We start from the raw sequence: 18,241 nt of genomic DNA, 5'->3' as shown, positions 1-18,241 counted from the left end.
TCATCCTACACAGGGCAGAAAGGAGGCTTCTAGAGGACCCCGAAGGTGACCCCCCAAACAGTGCCTCCCCAGTGTGGCCACAGGGATCCGGCTGGTCCAACCTGGGAACTGGGAGTGGGCCGAGCCCGCCCAGGGTCCAGAGGAGGCAGCTTCCTCTTGGGAGCTCAGGCCTTGGGTCAGAGGCTGGGCATGGGGAAGCCAACTGGAGCCAAGCCCCAGGCCTTCCGCCTCAAGGCTTGGCCTCAAGAGGAAGAAGGAGAAAGGTCTCCACTGCCCAGGAAAGTACCAGCCACCCCCCAGCTTGTACCCGCTCTCGCTGGGCATCCTGAAGCTCCTTCAGGAACTGTCTCAAGGCAGCCCGCACCGACTCGGGGTCCAGGTCCACATTGGGAGGTGGGGAAGCCCTGGGTTCCGGGGAGGTGGTGCAGGAGTGATGGTTGCGTTCGGGGGAGCTGGAGCAACTGGAACCCTCTGGAGGTGACCCCCCATTCCCTGAGGGAGACAAGAGGAAGAGATCTGGGCTCCAGACCACCCCTATGAAACCTGGTCCTTTCAATTCACTGCGCTGTCCTCGAGGGCTGCACTTTGTCTTCTTTAAACCCTCACCTTCTGCCTTAGAATCAATACCATGTATGGGTTCAAGGCAGAAGAGTGGTAAGGGAGAGGCAGTGGGGGTCAAGTGACTTGTCCAGGGTCACCCAGCTAGGAAGTGTCTGAGGTCAGCCTCAAATACTTCCTAGCTGGGTGACCCTGGGCAGGTCTGTCTCCTTCTCATCATTCCAGAATCATTCTTCTAATAGCCAGACCTGATCATGGACTAGTCTATTCCCCTGCTTAAAAAATCTTCCCTGGCTCCCTAGTGCCAACCAAGTAAAGTTCTTGGCATTCAAAGCCCCCTTCAATGTGATGCCACCCTGCCTTTCGAGGCTCGCATGGCATGCCTCCACATGCTTCAGACTCCAGCCAAACAATGTTGGTCCCACTAGCCACCTCTACCCCGTTCCTTTGTGTGCTGCTGCTCCTCATGCCTCCAACGGCTCTCCTTTCCCTGAGTCTGGTTCTGAAATTCCTACTCATCCTCTAGGGCTGATCTCAACGGGAACCTCCTCTAGGAAGCCTCCCTGATCCCATATCTCAGCAGGAACAACCGAGAGGTAACAGAGGGCAAGAAGATCCCAAGGGATGAATTCCAAGTCTTGGAATCAGGAAGACTTGAGCTTCAGCCCTACCTCCAACCCTTGCTGTCTGATGGTGGATGAGTCTTTTCATCTGTAAAATAGGTTGTTGTTGATGATAACCTGCAGTGTCCACTTCATGGGGTAGTTGTGAGACTCGGGTGAGATCAAAGGCTTTATAAACCGTGAATTCCCAGATAGAACTGAGACACCATGAACAATCCTCCTTACAAGACCTCCCAGGGCAGTCTTGGCTTAGACTTCTCTAGAGGTCCTTTATGGTGCAGTGTATTGGACCTGAAGAACTGGGTTCAAATCTTGCCTCAGATACTTATTAAGCTGTCAGACAACTAAATTGTCATTATATGTAAATACACAATTATAATTTATAATTACATAAACATAAAAGCACACAAAATAATTTATTTATTTATATAAATCTTGTATAAACACATAATTATAATTTATAATTATATATAATTGATAGTTGTCTGACAGCTTAATAAGTATGAGGCAAGATTTGAACCCAGTTCTCGGGTATATAATTATAAACATAATTGTATATTAATGTATAATTATAAATTATAATTACAAACTAATATATAATTATATATTAACATAATCATGACATGAATATAAATAGAAATTATATTAAGTATAAATTATAAATAAAACATAATTATGAATTACACATTTCATTTAAAGGGGTAGTTAGGTGGCTCAGTGAACAGAGCCAGACCTAGAGACAAGAGGTCCTGGGTTCAAATTTGGCCTCAGATACTTTCTAGCTGTGTGAGCCTGGGCAAGTCACTCAAACCCCATTGCCTAACCTTTACCACTCTTCTGCCATGAAATCAACACACAATATTGAGATGGAAGGTATGAGTTTTAAAAAAAAGTGGTCTCAGCCTCAGTTTCTTCATTTGTAAAATGGGTCTAAGAACAGACCCTACTCCCAGGGGTGCTGTGAAGAACAAATGGGATAATATGGGTACAGAGTTTTGTAAGACCTCAAGGTGCTATATCGATGGGAGCTATTCTCCAATAAGGTTAACAGGGATAATTCTGTATTAGTCATCCATCCATGCGGGCCTCATCTCCCTTTAAGATTGCAAGCTCCCTGCAGGGAGAGGCTGTCTTATGAACCAGGTATCCTCCCCACAACCGACACAGCTCAGCCTGGACAGGAGCTGTTCTACACTGCTCTGGATGGGAAAGAATGAGTGAGAAGACAGGGGAGAGGGCGACACCTTGTGGTGCACAGCGGCATTGCAAGAGGGGTCCGGTTAACCTGGGCTGCATGTGACCCGGACCATTCCATTGTCTAGGCACAGCCTCCACATGGTGGGGATGGGGACTGAGAGGAGTTCATCTATTAGAGTGTGTGGAGTGGACTGGGCTCTGGGCTGGGACCTGAATTCTAGATCCAGCTCTTCTCCTGTGTCTTATTATTACTTGTATGATTCTAGCTAAGTCACTTTCCACATGTCAATTACTCTCCCAGCTCTGTCCCCCTCCCCCCTTATTATTACTTGTGTGATTCTGGCCAAGTCACTTTCCACATGTCAATTACCCTCCCAGCTCTGACACTCTCTGTTCTGAGGGCCCAAGTCTGTCACCTCTTGATGGAGAAGGGATCCTCTTAGGGGAACTGGCGTAGCCCCGGAAAGCAGGACTGGGGACCCTTCCAATGCCCAGGGTGCGACGCAGGGCCGAGCGAAGACTGTTCAGCTGGAACTCAGCTTCCCGCCGCTGCGCGTCAATGCGGGACAGCTCAATCTCGAGGCCCTGTATCCGGCCCTCGGCGGCACTCAGCCGGAGGCCCAACTCCCCAGCTTCAGCCTGTGTCCTCTCCAGCTTCAGCTCCAGATTCCGAGCATTGTCCAGAAGCTTCTTCTCAGAGCCCCGTGACTCCTCCAGGGAGCCCAGGAGGCCTCGCTCTCGGGCCTGGAACCCATGCTCCACCTCCAAAAGTTTCCTCTGAGTCGCCAGGAGCTAGGGCGTGGGATGGAGAAGAGGACCTCAGAGGTCAGGCCTTCATCCCTCTCCTGCATCCACTCACATTTCAACAGCTGAGAATGTGTAGGAGCCAAGGATGCCTGGAGCTCAGTGTCTGCCCGTGACCCACGCTGGCTCTATGTCCCAGGAAAAGTCAGTTCTGTTCTCAGGACACCAGGCAGGTGACCCAGAACAGAAGAGTAGACCTGCACTGCTGGAGGGGTTTCTACCTCTGAGAATTCCCCCCCTCCATGAATTCACAAGTCCAATTCCTCGCCAATCTCCACGTCTTTGAGAAAATGCCCCTCTGCCCCTTGCCATGGGAATGTGTGCCCTCATTAATGACCCTGGTGTCCTAGGATGGCAACTAAACACGGCCGATTCCCCGAAAAGAAAGGACAACCCTAAAGGAAATGAAAAAAGCCCACAAGCCCTCAATCAAGACTTGGGCAAAGTGGTGTCTCCGGGGTGGGGTGAGCATCGCCAGCCCAGACGCCTCTGAGAGTCTGATTCCAGGTTCTAGCAATCTGTGCTCTTAGAATCCTCCCAAACTGGGTTTGAAGGTTCTTCCACCCAAGCGATTCTAAGGTTCCTCCCGCCCTATTCTGTTTTGAGGGTTGTCCCAGCTCTGACACTCTGGGTTCTAAGAAACCTCCCAGCTCTGACATTCTCTGTTCTAAGGTCTCTCCCAGCTCTGACATTCTCTGTTCTAAGGTCTCTCCCAGCCCTGACATTCTCTGTTCTAAGGGCTCTCCTAGCTCAGATATTCTGGGTTCTAAGATTCTATAACCTTATATATTCTAAGGTTCCTCCCAATTCTAACAATCATTCCATGTTCAGAGAGTACTCTCAGCTCTGACACTTTCTGTTCTAAGATTCTTCCACCTAAGCTATTATATATTCTAGGGTTCCTCCCATCTTTAGTCTGTTGTGAAGGCTGTTTCAGCTCTGACATTTTGAGGTCTAAGGGTTCTCTGTGATATCCTGGGTTTGAATGTCCCTTCCAGCTCTGATGTTCTGTCTTCTAAGATTTCCTCAGCTCTATTCTGTTCTGAAAGCTGATATTCTGGGTTCTAAGCAATCTCCCAGCTCTGACATTCTGGGTTCTAAGACCCTTCCAGCTCTGACATTCTGGGTTCTAAAGCCCCTTCTGGCTCTGACTTTTTGGATTCTAAGGCTTCTTCTGGCTCCTATATAGAGCCCTTGAAGTTTAGAGTCTCTGCTTCTATTAAGGGTAGGGCCAGTACATCGATAGCCCCTCAGCCCCGTTCCAAGCCTTGTCCCTGGCTGAGTTTTAAGTCCCTGAGCTTCCCCCATGCAGCCGTACTCCTATGGGTTAGCAGCTCAACATCAGAGAAGACAGGCTGGGTGCCCAGCTAGGGATAGATGTGTGTCTGGGAAAGGACCTCTCTGTCCCAGGGTGCTTGGGAAGGAAGAAGCAGCCCCTGGAGACTTCAGGAGAGAAAGGGATATGTGGACCTGGCCCTGGCCTGCTGGGCCAGGGGGTGGTGGAGACCCAGACCTATAAAGGGAGTATCGCTTCCCTGCCCATTCTGGTGGGGGGGGGGGGCACCTACCTCTTGCTTGGTCCCATCCAGAGCAACTTCTCCCTTCAGAACTTTCTGCTTGAGGCCAAAAGCCTCCCTCCGGGCTTCCTTCTCCAGCTGCTGGATCAAGGCCACCCGGCCCTGCACCTCCACCAGCTCCTGGGTCTTCTTGGCATTTTCACTGTCCAGTACCTTCATCTGGGACCAACAAAGGGACACTCAGGCTAGGAGGAAGAGCTGGGGGCCTGGCCCGGTGCTCCATCCAGTGCCATCTGCTTTGCTGGGACTCTGCCCTACAGGCCTCCAAATCCAGGAAGGCTTCCCTGATTATCTCTCTAGCTCTGACCACCAATGGGAGCTTCCTGCAGCTCTGATGTTTACACAAAGCAGCTTTTGGCCAGTATCTTGTTTGAGTCACTCAAATCTTATTCTAGGGGCACAATAGACTACTGGGCCTAAGTTCAAATCCACCTTTAGACATTTATTACTTGGGAAAGTCACTTAATCTCAGTTTGCCTCAGTTTCCCCATCTATGAAATGAGGAAAATAACGGTACCTACTGTCTCTCCCAGTTATTGTGAGAATAAAATGGGGTAATAATTGAAAAGTACTTAGCACACAGTAGGTGCTACATAAATGTTAACTACTATTATTATTACTTAACCTCTCTCAGCCTCAGTTTCCTCATCTATAAAATGGGAATAATAACAACAGGACCTACTTCCTGAAGTTATTGTGAGAATCAAATCGGTAATAATTGCAAAGCATTTAGCACACAGTAGTTGCTACATAAATGTTAGCTATTATTATTATTATTATTACTTAACCTCCCTTGACCTCAATTTTCTTATCCATAAAATGGAAATAATAACAGTAACTACCCTCCTGGTGTTGTCATGAGGATAAAATGAGATCATGTTTGTAAAGCACTTAGCAAACTCTAAACATGAAGCTGGGTGATTATTCTCTCCATTTCACAGATAGGAAAAGGGAGGCTCAGAGAAGGTCACCTGCTTAAGGTCACCCAGATAGTAGGTGGTACCACCTGGACTCAAAGCCAGTTCTTCTGCCTCCAAAATCTGGAATTTTTTCCACCACACCACCAGGTCTCAGGGACTCAGTATACTAATTGCCCAGGTTAGTAAATACGAGACTAGCAGCAGAGTTCTTGGCCTGCCCTAAGCCTCAGTCTTCTCAGCCACAGAATGGGTAGAATAGTAGCATCAAGCCCGCCATGGAATGGCATAAGAAAGCAAAAAGCTGTAACACCGGCTTGGTGGCAGGTCCTGCTTCCCCCATCACAGGGCAGGCTCCCCAATGGCAAGCAGAGACATCTAACCCAACCGCCCACATTTTGCAAATGGTGAAACCGAGGCCGGGTGAGGGAAGGGAGTTTTGACCACGGTGACCTCACCTCGTCTGGAGCCCCCACCTCCCGAGGGGCCATACCTGGCGCCTGAGCTCCTGCAGCTCCCGCCGGGCCTCAAGCCTTGACCGCTCGACTTCCTGCAGCCCCGTCCGCAGTTCTCCCGCCTCCCTGCCTGAGGCTGCCCGAGCCTCTTCCAGCAGAGCCAATTTCTGTTCCTTGTCCTCGTTGGCGAGCTTCAGGCTAGTGGGGATGCAGGTGGGGAGGGGGCAGAAAGTGAGGGGCCCGGGGCTCTATTAGTTAGGATGTTCCCCCAACAAAAGAGGGGTGGCTGCTATAAGGCTTGGAGGTTGGCGGTTCCAGGAAACCAAACCCCGCACCAAAATGTTCATCCCCTGAATCACAACTGATTTCCCTGGCACTTTCCTAGGGCCTTGAGGGACTGAACACCCTCAGTGCTAGGGAAGAAGGCTTAGGAAAGCGGGGTTCATCGGCAGAAATGGGGCTCAGGCACCTTGGAAGGGCTCTGTCAAGGAGATGGGGGCTCAAGTAAAAGGAAGGGGAACTCAGTCAGGATGGGGTTCCGAAGAGGAAGGGGACTCAGGGAGGGCGAGGAGAGCCATAATGAGGGAGTGGCACTCCACAAGGGGTTGGAGTCAGTCAGTCACTGAACATCTATTAAGCACCCACATGTAATGTGTGCCAGGCACTGTGCCAAGCTCTAGAGGCTTGGGGTAGGGGGAAGAGGGGTGACTATAAAGGGAAAGGCTCTAAGTCTCTGAAATGGAGCTTCTGGGGGGTGATGAGACCTCAGAGAAGACAAGGAGGGCCCAGGGAGAAGCCAGAGACTCAGGCAGAGGAAGGGGGACCTGCAGCAAGGTCCAAGAGCTGCTCCCTGCCTGTGCCCACCTGCCACTGCAAGGCTGGCCCGAGTACCTGATACGCTCGCTCTCTGCCTTCTTGACAGCAGCTCTCAGCTCCTCGTTGGAGCGCCTCAAGGCTTCTCTCTCCTTGGTGCTGTCGCCCAGGCTACGGCGCAGCTCGAGGGCCTCCTGGCGCTGGGCCTCCCTCCCCTCCTGTCCCTCTCGGACCTTCCGCTGGGCCTCCAGCAGCTCCTTCCGGAGCCCGTCCCGGGAATCCTCCAGCATCCGGAGCTGGTTCCTCAACTCCCCAGCCTAGGGGAGGCCGGGCCAAGGGCATGGGAGGGAGGAAGGGAAGCTCAGGGGGAGGATCCTCTAGGGATCCCTTTCCTCAGCGAGGTCAAGGAGGCAGTGAGGGAGATGGGGGCTCAGTGAGGGAGATGGGGGCTCAATGAAGCCAATGAAGACACAATGGAAGGGATGAGGGCTTAATGAGAGGAACAGGGAGCTCAGTGATGGAGAAGGAATTCAGTGGGGGAGATGGGGATAAAGCATTAAATAGGGAGCTCAGACAGGCCTGGAGGATTATTGGCAGGAATGATGGGATTAGGAAAAGAGACAGGGAATTTCACACACACACACACACACACACACACACACACAGCCCTGTCCTCCTCCCTACATGTGCTTTGTCTCTTCCCTCCCCCAGAGGGTCTCACCTCTCGGAGGCAGGATTCCCGCTGTCGGCCCAGGTCCCGGGCCTGCTCCTGGAGTGCCTTCACCTCCCGCTCGTGGCTGTTGATGGCCTCCTCAAACTTAGTCCGGAGGTCCCGCAGCTCGGACGTCAGGGCATTCACGGTGCTCTGGAGGGATACGTGAGTGTGTACGTGTGAGACCAGCCTCTCCTTGACTGGGCCCGCCCTTCTCCATCCACACCGAAGCTGGACAAGGGTCCCCGGGACCCCAGGACATCTTGCTTGGCTCACTTCTCCCAAAGTGCCCACAGTGTAAGGGTAGAGATTCTGTGTGTACGTGCGTGTGTTTCCATGGCAAATGGCTTGGGGACTGCGTTTATCCACTCAGACTGAAAGCCCTCTGAACTCCCACCAGCCTGGGAGACTTGACTGAGAAGACTACAAACAATTTTCCCCAAAGTCTCTCTTGGGCTGATCTCAGAACCCAGAGTCTGGGGGCCAAACCTAGGGACTGGGGTGCCAAGAGTCTGGAGCCAGTCCCAGAACTGTCCCACCCACCCGGTCCTGCTCCTGGCGGGCCAAGGAGTCTCGTTTCTGCCTTTCCAGGTCCATGGAGAGGGTGGCCAGGCTCTGCTGGGTACCCAAAAGCTTCTCGGACAGAGCTGTCTTCTCTGATTCCTTTAGGGACAGGGCCTGCAAGGAGGAAGGACAGAGGGGTCAGGGACTGGTCGGTCAAGAACGTCCCCATGCACAGGTTTGAGGTCTGTCCCAGTATAGACGCAGAGGGGCTTCTGTACCCCATTCTCTCAATGGGTTCTGCTGCCCCCAAAACAGGTATCACTCAGAGAGGAGGAACAAGGGGGAGGGAAAGACAGATACACGGAATCACAGTTAGGGGACTAGATGTACCTTAGGCATCAATAAGTCTCCTAAACATGGTGCAATGGTTAGAGTCCTAAAGTTAAGACTCCAAAAGACCTGAGCTCAAATCCAGCCTCAGATACTTACTAGCTGTATGACTGTGGATAAGTCACTTAATAACCCTGTTTGCCTCCATCTTCTCATCTATAAAATGATCTGGAAGAAATGGCAAACCCCTCCAATACCTTTGTTAAGAAAACATCGGATGGATTCATGAAGAATCGGACATGACTGAACAAAAACAACGTTATTATCTCTCCCCTCCCCCTTAACAAATGAGGAAACTGAGGCTTCAGGAGATTAAGTAACTTGCTTAAATCATGCTACTGGTTAGAAGGGCCAGGAACTAAGTCCTATAACACCACCACTCTGCACCTGTTAGGACAGGGCGTATACAGTGAAAGCCAAGCCTCAAGGGTAGCATCTGCTGGATCTATCCTCCTCCTACCTGTTGTTTCTCATTCTCAGCCAGCAAGAGGCTTTCGTCCCGATCCTGCTGCAGGGCGGTGATCTCCTCACTCAGCTCTTCCTTCTCTGCTTCCAGCCGGGCCAAGAGCTCCTCTCGCTCCTGGTTCAGGCGGTGCAGGAGCTCTGTCCGCTCTGCTTCTAGCTCCCGTCGGGCCGCCTCCTACAGAGGGACAGGGGGAGCAAAAAAAAGGCATGGGATGGGGACTGAAAGTCTGAAAGTCACGATACTGGGTTCTAGTCTTAGTTCTGCCACTAATTTGCTGTGGGATCTTGAGGAAGTCACTTCCTTTCTTTGGGACTCATTTTCCCCATCTGTAAAATGAAGGGGTTGGACTCAGCTGAATGATTAAAGTCCCTCCCCACTCAGTTCTGACATTCTATGTTCTAAAGACCTTCCCAGCTCTGATATTCTCTCTTTTAAGGGTCCTCCCAGCTCTGACATTCTGTGTCCCCAGATCCTGAGTTTTTACATTCTATGTTCCAAAGACCCTTCCATATCTCACGTTTCATTCTGGGATCCCTCAACAGTGTGGACATTTTGTGCCAAGGTTTCTCAGAGCCTTGACATTCTAAGTTCCAAGTTCTAAGTTCTTGACATTCTAAGTTCCAAGGCCCTTTCAGAGTTGATATTCTTTATTCTAAGGACTTTCTTTCCTTCTAAGTTCCCTTCCACATCTCATTCTGTGACATTTTTTCTTTGACTGATAGAGAAGAGCCTCCAGTGGGTCAGTCACTGTCCCTCCACAAATCCATGGTGGAGAGGAGAGGGAGAAGAACTGCCAGGTCTAATGATCTTACCAAAGCGCCAGTGCTGGGGAGCAGGGCAGAGCAAAAAGAGCTGACAGTCAAGAGAGGTAAGAACAACAAAAGACACTTAGGATGGCTGATCTAGCCCCTGAGATCCCAAAGTTGCCCATCCAGGCTACCCTCCTCTGAATCTTTCCATCATGCCCTGGAATCCTCTTCATCCTGGAAGATCACTTTGGCCCTTCTCTTTATCTCTCTTGCTGTTTCTCTGTCTCTCTTTCTCTCTCTCTCTCTTTCTTTTTTTTTTTTTTAAACCCTTAACTTCTGTGTATTGGCTCATAGGTGGAAGAGTGGTAAGGGTGGGCAATGGGGGTCAAGTGACTTGCCCAGGGTCATACAGTCTTTCTCTCTGTCTCTCTCTTCCTCTCTCTTGCTCTGTCTCTTTTTTTTTCACCTCTATATCTCTCTGTCTCCGTCAGTGTCTGTCTCTCTATTGGTGTCTGTTTCTCTGTGTGTCTCTCCTCTCTTACTCTGTCTCTCCCTCTGTCTGTCTCTTTCTTCCTCTGTCTTTGTCTCTGTATCTCCCTCTTTCTCTGTCAGTATCTGTCTCTCTATCTGTCCCTCTGTCTCTGACTGTTTCTCTCTCTCTCTCTCTCTCTCTCTCTCTCTCTCTCTCTCTCTCTCTTTTTTTTTCTCTCTCTCTGATTGGCAGGTGGAGGGCTCCCCCCAGAACCTCCATTTAAGGAGGGCTCTTAGGCAGGCCATCTCTTCCTATCACACTGGGTGGAACACCTCAAGGTGGCTTTATCATCCGACCCCTTTCCTCCAGATCTTCAGTTGCCTTTTCGGCACATTCTTTCCCCATTAGAACGTAAGCTTCTGGAAGGCAGGGACTGCCTTTCTTTTTGCTTGTATTTCTGGTCTCAGGTTTAGCACAGTACCTGGTACACAACAGGAGCTTAGTAAATGCTTGTTGACTAACCAGACTGACTCACCACCCAAACCACCCCTAGATCTGAAGTCTGGATATTTGGAGTCCGGAAATCTGGGACAGAAAGGGAATTCCCTACTACCTGTGTGATCTGGGGTTAATTCTGCTCACTGGGCCTCAGTTTCTCCATCTAGAAAATGAAGTGGTTGAAACTGATGTATATATGTATGACTATATATATGTGGATGTGTATAAATATGTATGTGTAGGTATACATCTCTCCTCTAGAAAAAATATATTTAAAATGATTTATACATATGTTTTTATCCTTATGTATGTGTATATCTATTTCTATCTATCAATCAGCTGGCCATCTATCCAACCATCTATCATTTTCCCCCCTTGAGACACTGGTAAGTAAAGCATTTAGGAAGAAGATCAATATCAATACAGGGGTGAAAAATATCAAGTTTTGCAGTCACAGGCCCTGACACTAAATGCGCTCCTTAGTACTTTGGGTAACTTTCTCCCTTTTGAGACTCAGTTTCTTCATCTGTGCTCCCCATCCCTTGCCTGTCTCACTCAGGCAAGCCTAAGCTCCCTTATTGATGCTTAGCCCAGCAGCTCCCCTCCCATCCTCCTCCAACCTTCTCCTGACGCAGGCGCTCTACGTCTTCATCATGGGCTGCCTGTTCTCCTCGAAGGGTGGCCTGGGCCTCCTGCTCCACCTGGACCAGCTGTTGGGCCAGCAGTTCTTTGTCCCGCACAAGTTTCTGCACCTCAGTCTCCATCTGCCGCCGCAGATTCACTAGCTGCCCTGTGGGGCAGAATGAGAAGTGGGACACTGACACATTCTGGGTTCTAAAACTCCTTCCCACTCTAATATTCTTAGCTCTGACACCTGAGTTCTAAGAGTCCCCCCACCTCTAATATTCTGGGTTCTGAGGCTCCTCCTGGTTCTAATATTCTGGGTTCTAAGGGTCCTCTTAGTTCTAATATTCTGGGTTCTAAAGCTCCTCTCAGCTCTAATATTCTAGGTTCTAAGGGTCCTCTTGGTTCTAATATTCTGGGTTCTAAAGCTCCTCCCAACTCTAATATTCTGGGTTCTAAAGCTCCTCCTAGCTCTAATATTCTGGGTCCTAAGGGTCCTCCTTGTTCTAATATTCTGGGTTCTAAAGTTCCCCCAGCTCAGAATGTGACTTTATGACTACCCTTCGAGCAAGGGGCAAGTCCCCAGGGGCAGCCTCCAGAGAACCTTGGGGAAGAGGGGAACATCTGCGGAGTCTGCACTCCCACATGCTCACTGAAAGAAGGGATGTGCTTCTAGAGAACATGCTCCCTATTCTAACTTCTTAGCCCAATGACCTCTTCTCAGTCCTTGTCCTCCTTCCTCACCCTCCTGTCCTTATTCTTGCCTCCCTGAGGTTTATGATCCATCTCTTTCCCAGTTTTCTGTGTGACCGTGGGTGAGTCCCTTAATGTTCCTAAGCCTCAGTTTTCTCAATTGTAAAAAGATGGAGTCAGACTAGATGAAAATCACAGCCAGCTAGGGTTTCTAGAGTTTTTTTTACGTTTCCAAAGTGTTTTACAAATACTATCTCATTTGAACCTCAAAATCACCCCTGGGAGGTGGATGTTGTTTTTACCCCCATTATACAGATGAGGAAACTGAGGCAGATAGAAGTGAAGTGATTTGCCCAACGTCATACAGATAATATCTGAGTTGAGATTTGAACTCAGGTCTTCCTGACTTCTAGCTGCCAAGATGACTTAGAAGGTCCCTTCCATCTCTAAAGCTCTGGTCCTGCCCCACTCTGACATATATGACTTCTCCTTCATCTCCTCTAATGAATCATCATTCATCTTTTTTTTTTTCTCTCTCTTTTTTTTTTTTAACCCTTAATTTTTGGTGTATTGTCTTATAGGTGGAAGACTGGTAAGGGTGGGCAATGGGGGTCAAGTGACTTGCCCAGGGTCACACAGCTGGGAAGTGGCTGAGGCCGGGTTTGAACCCAGGACCTCCTGTCTCTAGGCCTGACTCTCACTCCACTGAGCTACCCAGCTGCCCCCTCATCATTCATCTTGAGTGCAAAGGGTGTACCAAGCTCAGGCGTCCCCTCCTACCGGAAGCCCATCCTCATGCGAGTGACTATTCTATGAGGCTTATTGCACGCAGGGTGCTTCCCCTCATAGGACAAAAGTTCCTCGAGAGCAGGGACTTTTGTTTTCATCCCAGCACCTAGTACAATTAACTGATTAATCAATCATCAATAATTCATTAATTGAAAATTAATTCAGCAAGCATTAATTTATCAATAATTACTTTGTTAAGCAATAATTAATCACTGATCAACAATTGGTTCATTTCTCAGTTCATTCATTAATCATTGACTAATCAATGATTAATTCATTAATCAATAATGTGTTCATGAATGCCAACCAATTGGCTGAATGCAAGCAGAGCACACAAAAATCAGATCAAAAGAGGAGAGGCACATCCAGCAGCCCCAGAGCCACGAGGGAGGAAGCTCTAAGCTGGTCTCGGCTCTCCGGGAGCCCAGAGAGGGCACCGTACCCCGGGGGAGCAGAGCCCGGATGAGCGGCTCCAGCCACAAGCAGGCCTTTCTGAGTCCCACCCCCACCCCCGGCTGGCCCCCTCCCACCTCAGGCACCCTAAAGCTCAGGGGCCGTACCGGTCAGAGTCTCCTTGGCCAGCAACAAGCCCTGCACATCAGCCTCCAGCTGCTCCCGGCGAGCCTCCATCTGGCTGAGCTGCCGATGGGCATCAAACAGGCTGGTCTCCAGGGTTTCCTTCTCGGAGCTGCAGAGAAAAATACGGGTTCAGGGGGGGTCCCAGGGCCAGGCTCTCTCCCAAGGACTCTGGAACTGTAAAGACAGTAGGATTTTGGGGGGGTTAGGACCCCTAGAACACAGTGTCTGAATGTCAATTAGAAAATAGAAGCTCAGGGCTGGGAGGGCCATTAGAACAGGAAGAATCAGAGCCGGGAGAGAGCTCGGAAAGAATCGGGTCCAGAGATAACATTTCTGAGATCGCGGCCCCCCCAGCAGGTTCTGGTAAAGCCTGTGGGCTGCTTCTGCTCAGAAGAGTGCTTTTCCATCACAACACAAAATACGTCGGATGACAAAGGAAGCAGCGAAAACAAAGATGACAGCCATCCGTGGACTCTAGCTTAAGAAACCTGGAGCTGGCCCAAACGCCTCGTTTTACAGAGGAAGAAACGGAGGCTGGGGAAGGGGCTGAGTTAGAGGGTGGTCCAGAAAGGGCCAACGGTCAGCAGCTGCAGACAGGGGGAGGTGATCGGGGCCTCGGGGCACCGGCTCCCTCTTGACAGGGGGGCCCGCTATCGGGAGAGGCTTTGCTCACGCTTCTCCCACCTTACGGAAGGCCAGGATGGGTGCCAGGCAGGCTCTCCGCGTTGGCAAAGCCGGCTCCTGGGCCACTGTCCCTACAGCCTGCCTCGGGTCCTGCCCTCTGCGGGGGACGAGTCTTCCACATGGAGTCAGAGCTGGGGTTCAGATCAGAGCCCTGCCCCCTCGGAACCTCAGCTTCCTCCCTGGTAAAACGGGGAGGCTGATATTCACATTCTGTATCTCATGAGAGGGGTATATGGACGGTGCTTCGTCGTCTTAAATGCTACAGAAACAAGGGCTATGGGGCAGCTGGGTAGCTCAGTGGATAGAGGCAGAACCAAGAGCCTGAGTTCCAACCTGGCCTCAGAATCTTCCTACCTATGTGACCCTGGACAAGTCACTTGACCCCCATTGCCTAGCCCTTACTGCTCTTTTGCTTTAGAATATTTATATTCTGTACTTAGTATTCATTCTTGTTCTTATAGACTTTTATTCTGTATTTATCTATCTATATATTTATCTACATCTAAATATGTTCTATATATTCTAATTCTATAAGCTTTTATTTTATTATGTTGATCTAATATATTAACCTAAACATATTCTATATATTCTAATTCTATGTACTATTATTCTGCATTTAATATATATTTATGTATAAATATATTCTACATATTTATTCTAATTCTATATACTTTTATTCCATGTTTATCTAATACATATTATCTAAATATATATTCTAATTCAATATATTTTATATTTATATATCGAAATACGTTCCATATATTTATGCTAATTCTATATACATTTATGCTATATTTAATATATATTTTACATATCTACAAGATTCTATATATTCATTCTAATTCTATATGCTTTTATTTCATATTTATCTAACACTTATCTATATATCTAAATATATTCTATATATTTATTCTAATTCTATATACTTTTATTCTATATTGATATATATGTATATATCTAAATAGATTCCATATATTTTTCTAATTCTATATGCTTTTATTCCATATGTATCTAATTTATATTTATCTACATATATTCTACATATTTATGCTAATTCTATATATATATGTTTATGCTATATTAAATATATTTTTTCTATATCTAAAAACATTCTATATAATTATTCTAATTCTATATGCTTTTATTCCATTTTTATCTATCTAAACATTCTATATGTTTATTCTAATTCTATACTTTTATGCTCTATTTAACACATAGTTAAATAGATTCTATATATTTAGTTTAATTCTATATATTTTCATGCCATACTTTTCTAATAAATATTTATCTATATATATAGCTAAATAGATTCTATATAGTTATTCTAATTCTATATACTTAGAATTTATTCTAAGACAGAAGGTAAAGGTTTTCTTAAAAAAAGGCAGAACAAAAAGAAACAAGAGCTATCATTATTTATTGCTATCCAGCCTTACTCTCCCCCAGAATGAGTTCTGACTCTTTTACTCACCTACTCAAGAAACTTCAATAGCTCCCTGCTGTCTAAGATAGATAAACTCCTCCGGGGTACGGCTGCCCCCTGCCCTCTCAGGCTTACGGAATCCTCCTCCTTTCACCTACTCTAAGTCCAGTCAATAGAAAAGGGTTTATTAAGTGCCCAGCAATAGAGATGCAAAGACCAAAGAGAAGTCCCTCCTCTCAATAAGCTCACATTCTCCCAGGGGAGACGGGAGGATAAATGCAGAATGAATGCGGGATAGGAGAGGGAAGAGAGCACTAGGAGTCAGGAGGAACAGGAAAGATTCTGGAGAATTCTGTGCTGAGTCTTAAAGGCTAGGAGATTCTTCAAGGAGTAAGTAATTAAGTAGGTAGGATGGCCAAAGGCTCCGAGATGGTAGATTCCAGCCCAACTGACCTTACTGCTATTCCTGAAACTGGGCTCTCCAATCTCCCACCCCCACACCTTTGTATTTCCCAATCCCAGAAGCCATTTATTCACATCCTCCTCCTATAGGAAGCCCTCCCTGATCTCCCCAAGTTATCTTTCCTGCCTCTCCCAGGGACACAGGGAGGGGGGGGCGGGACCCCATCATCTCCTTACCGTAGGCCAGCTACCTCCTCAGTCAGGGCTTGGTTCTCCCGTTCGGAGGCGGTCAGCTGGACCAGCAGGCTGGCCCGCTCCTTGGTCAGGGACTCCATTTCCCGGAAAGCCCGCTCCAGCGCCTCGCCGTGCCGGTCCCCATCTCTCTGAGCTCTCTGCAGCTCCTCCTGCTGCGATCCGAGCTGTCTGGACAGCTGCCCGGGCCAGAGGAGGCAGTTTAGGCCCCACTCCAAAACCCAGCGCTGAAAGCCACTTCCTCCAAGAAGTCTTCCCTGATTTCTATTCATTCTTGTCCTGAACCAGCCCCATGGAGGACAGATAGCTCTGGCCCTTTCTGGGCTCCCTCCCAGGCACTGGCGTCCCTGGACCCACCTGTGCCAGCTGGTCTTCTAGCTGGGTACGCTCCTTCTGGAGGGCGGGCAGCTGGTGGTCCAGGGCCTCCCGCGCCAGCTCGGCGGTCTGCAGGGAGCGTTCCAGGCTCTGCCTCTCCGCCTCCTGCACCAGCTTCTCCTGCTCCAGCTGAGCCAGCTGTTCCTGGGCGGCCACCTTCTCCTGCTCAGCCTCTCGCTTCTGGCTGAGGAGGGTTCCCCGTTCCTCTTCCAGCTAGGGGAGGGGAAAAGGCATCACGGTCCCTGCTCAAGCCTTGGTGGGGTGGGGAGCCCTGGGTTCATCCCTCTGGGACCTGAGACCGACTCCCAAGAAACCCCCAGCTCAGGAAACTAGGGGAACAAAATAGAAATTCCCAAGGACTCCTAGGGAGATGAAAAGTGGGGAGAGAGGAGGAGATAAGTGGAAGTAGATGGAGAAAAAGGAGAGAAAAGAGAGATGGGGAAAAACAGGAAAGAGAAGTGGGGAGAGATGAAGAGAGAAGCAAGAAAAAAGAATGAGTGGGAGAGAAGAAAGAAAGGAGGGAAGACCATGGAGTCGCCTCCTCTGAGGCCATTGAGGCTAATCCCCTCAGGACGAGGAAATGACCCAGGGAAGAGAGGAGCGACGGGTCAGGACCCCAACTCAGGCCCCATGTTCCCAAGGAGGAAGAGTTGTAAGAGGAAAAGAGAGGAAAGATGAAAAGAAAAGAGAGAGAAAAAAAAGAAAAGAGAGAAGCAAAGGCAAATGAAGAAGTAGAAGAAAGAAAAATGGAAAGGAAAAAAGAAGGAAACAGAGGCAGAGGGGAGAGAAAGGAAAAAAGGAAGAGACAGAAAAAAGACAGAAAGGAAGGAAAAACGGAGAGAGGCAAACATAGGCAGAGGAGAGAAAAAACAGGAGATGAGAAGCTAGAGGCTCCTGAGGAAGAAGGGAGTGAGGGCTCCAGCACCTGGACAGGTCCATGACCATGGAGGGCTCCCTGGCTGGCACCCAGAGGGACACAGGGGTGCATGAGGTGAGGCCCAGGCCAGTGTCTTGGGCAGGAGGGTTGTGCCCCTTTCCCTGCTCCCCTACCTTGGAGACCAGCTGGTTCAGTTCCCGTTTGTCCTGGGCCAAGCCCTCATTGAGGGCGCTCAGTTTGGACAAGGAATCCCGTAGAGACACTTCCTCCCCCTTCAGTTTGTTCAGGGACAGCTCCAGCTCAGCCCTGTTGGCCTCCACCTGCTCCATAGACATGTGAGAGACGGAGACATGGAGGTACAAAAAAGTATAGAGACAGGCGTGAAGGCAGAGAGAGGACCAGTGGAGGTAGGCAAGGTACACAGAGACAGGAAGAGAGAAATTTCGAAAGGTAGTGGGGAAAGAGAGAAACTCAGAGAGAAGGAGACACAGATAGAGAGAGAGACACAGAAAGAAATGGTAGAGGAGAAAAAAAAGAAGAGAAAGGAACATAGAAAGAAAGAAAGAAAGGGAGAGAGACACACACACACAGGCAGAGAAAAAGACGGAACAAATTATACAGAAATAGAAAGGAGAGACAAGAACACGGGGGGGGATATATAGAAATAGAAAAACAAAGGTAGACAGATGGGCAGAGTCAGAGAGGGGGAAGAAGGGGGAGAGAAGGAAAGAGGGAGAGAGGAAGAGAGAAAAGAGAGAGGGAGAGAAAGAGAAAGAGAGAAAGGAGAGAGAGAGAGGGAGAGAGAGAG

General features: G+C 48.9%; 1 protein-coding gene across 1 annotated transcript in view; it reads right to left on the bottom strand.

The window, feature by feature from the left end:
• Positions 1-18,241, bottom strand: part of CROCC (ciliary rootlet coiled-coil, rootletin) — an 89,859-nt gene that overhangs the window by 33,265 nt on the left and 38,353 nt on the right. Inside the window, 14 exon segments of the mRNA XM_044668693.1 lie at positions 308-471; positions 2,508-2,547; positions 2,859-3,170; positions 4,751-4,918; positions 6,170-6,329; positions 7,023-7,261; positions 7,666-7,809; positions 8,200-8,334; positions 9,011-9,190; positions 11,356-11,525; positions 13,402-13,529; positions 16,167-16,360; positions 16,539-16,769; positions 17,607-17,753. Of these exon segments, the coding sequence (XP_044524628.1) occupies positions 308-471; positions 2,508-2,547; positions 2,859-3,170; positions 4,751-4,918; positions 6,170-6,329; positions 7,023-7,261; positions 7,666-7,809; positions 8,200-8,334; positions 9,011-9,190; positions 11,356-11,525; positions 13,402-13,529; positions 16,167-16,360; positions 16,539-16,769; positions 17,607-17,753 (2,412 nt within the window).

Source organism: Gracilinanus agilis, chromosome 3 (assembly GCF_016433145.1).
Source record: "Gracilinanus agilis isolate LMUSP501 chromosome 3, AgileGrace, whole genome shotgun sequence".
Taxonomy (NCBI): domain Eukaryota; kingdom Metazoa; phylum Chordata; class Mammalia; order Didelphimorphia; family Didelphidae; genus Gracilinanus; species Gracilinanus agilis.
This window is presented reverse-complemented; position numbering and strand designations above follow the sequence as displayed.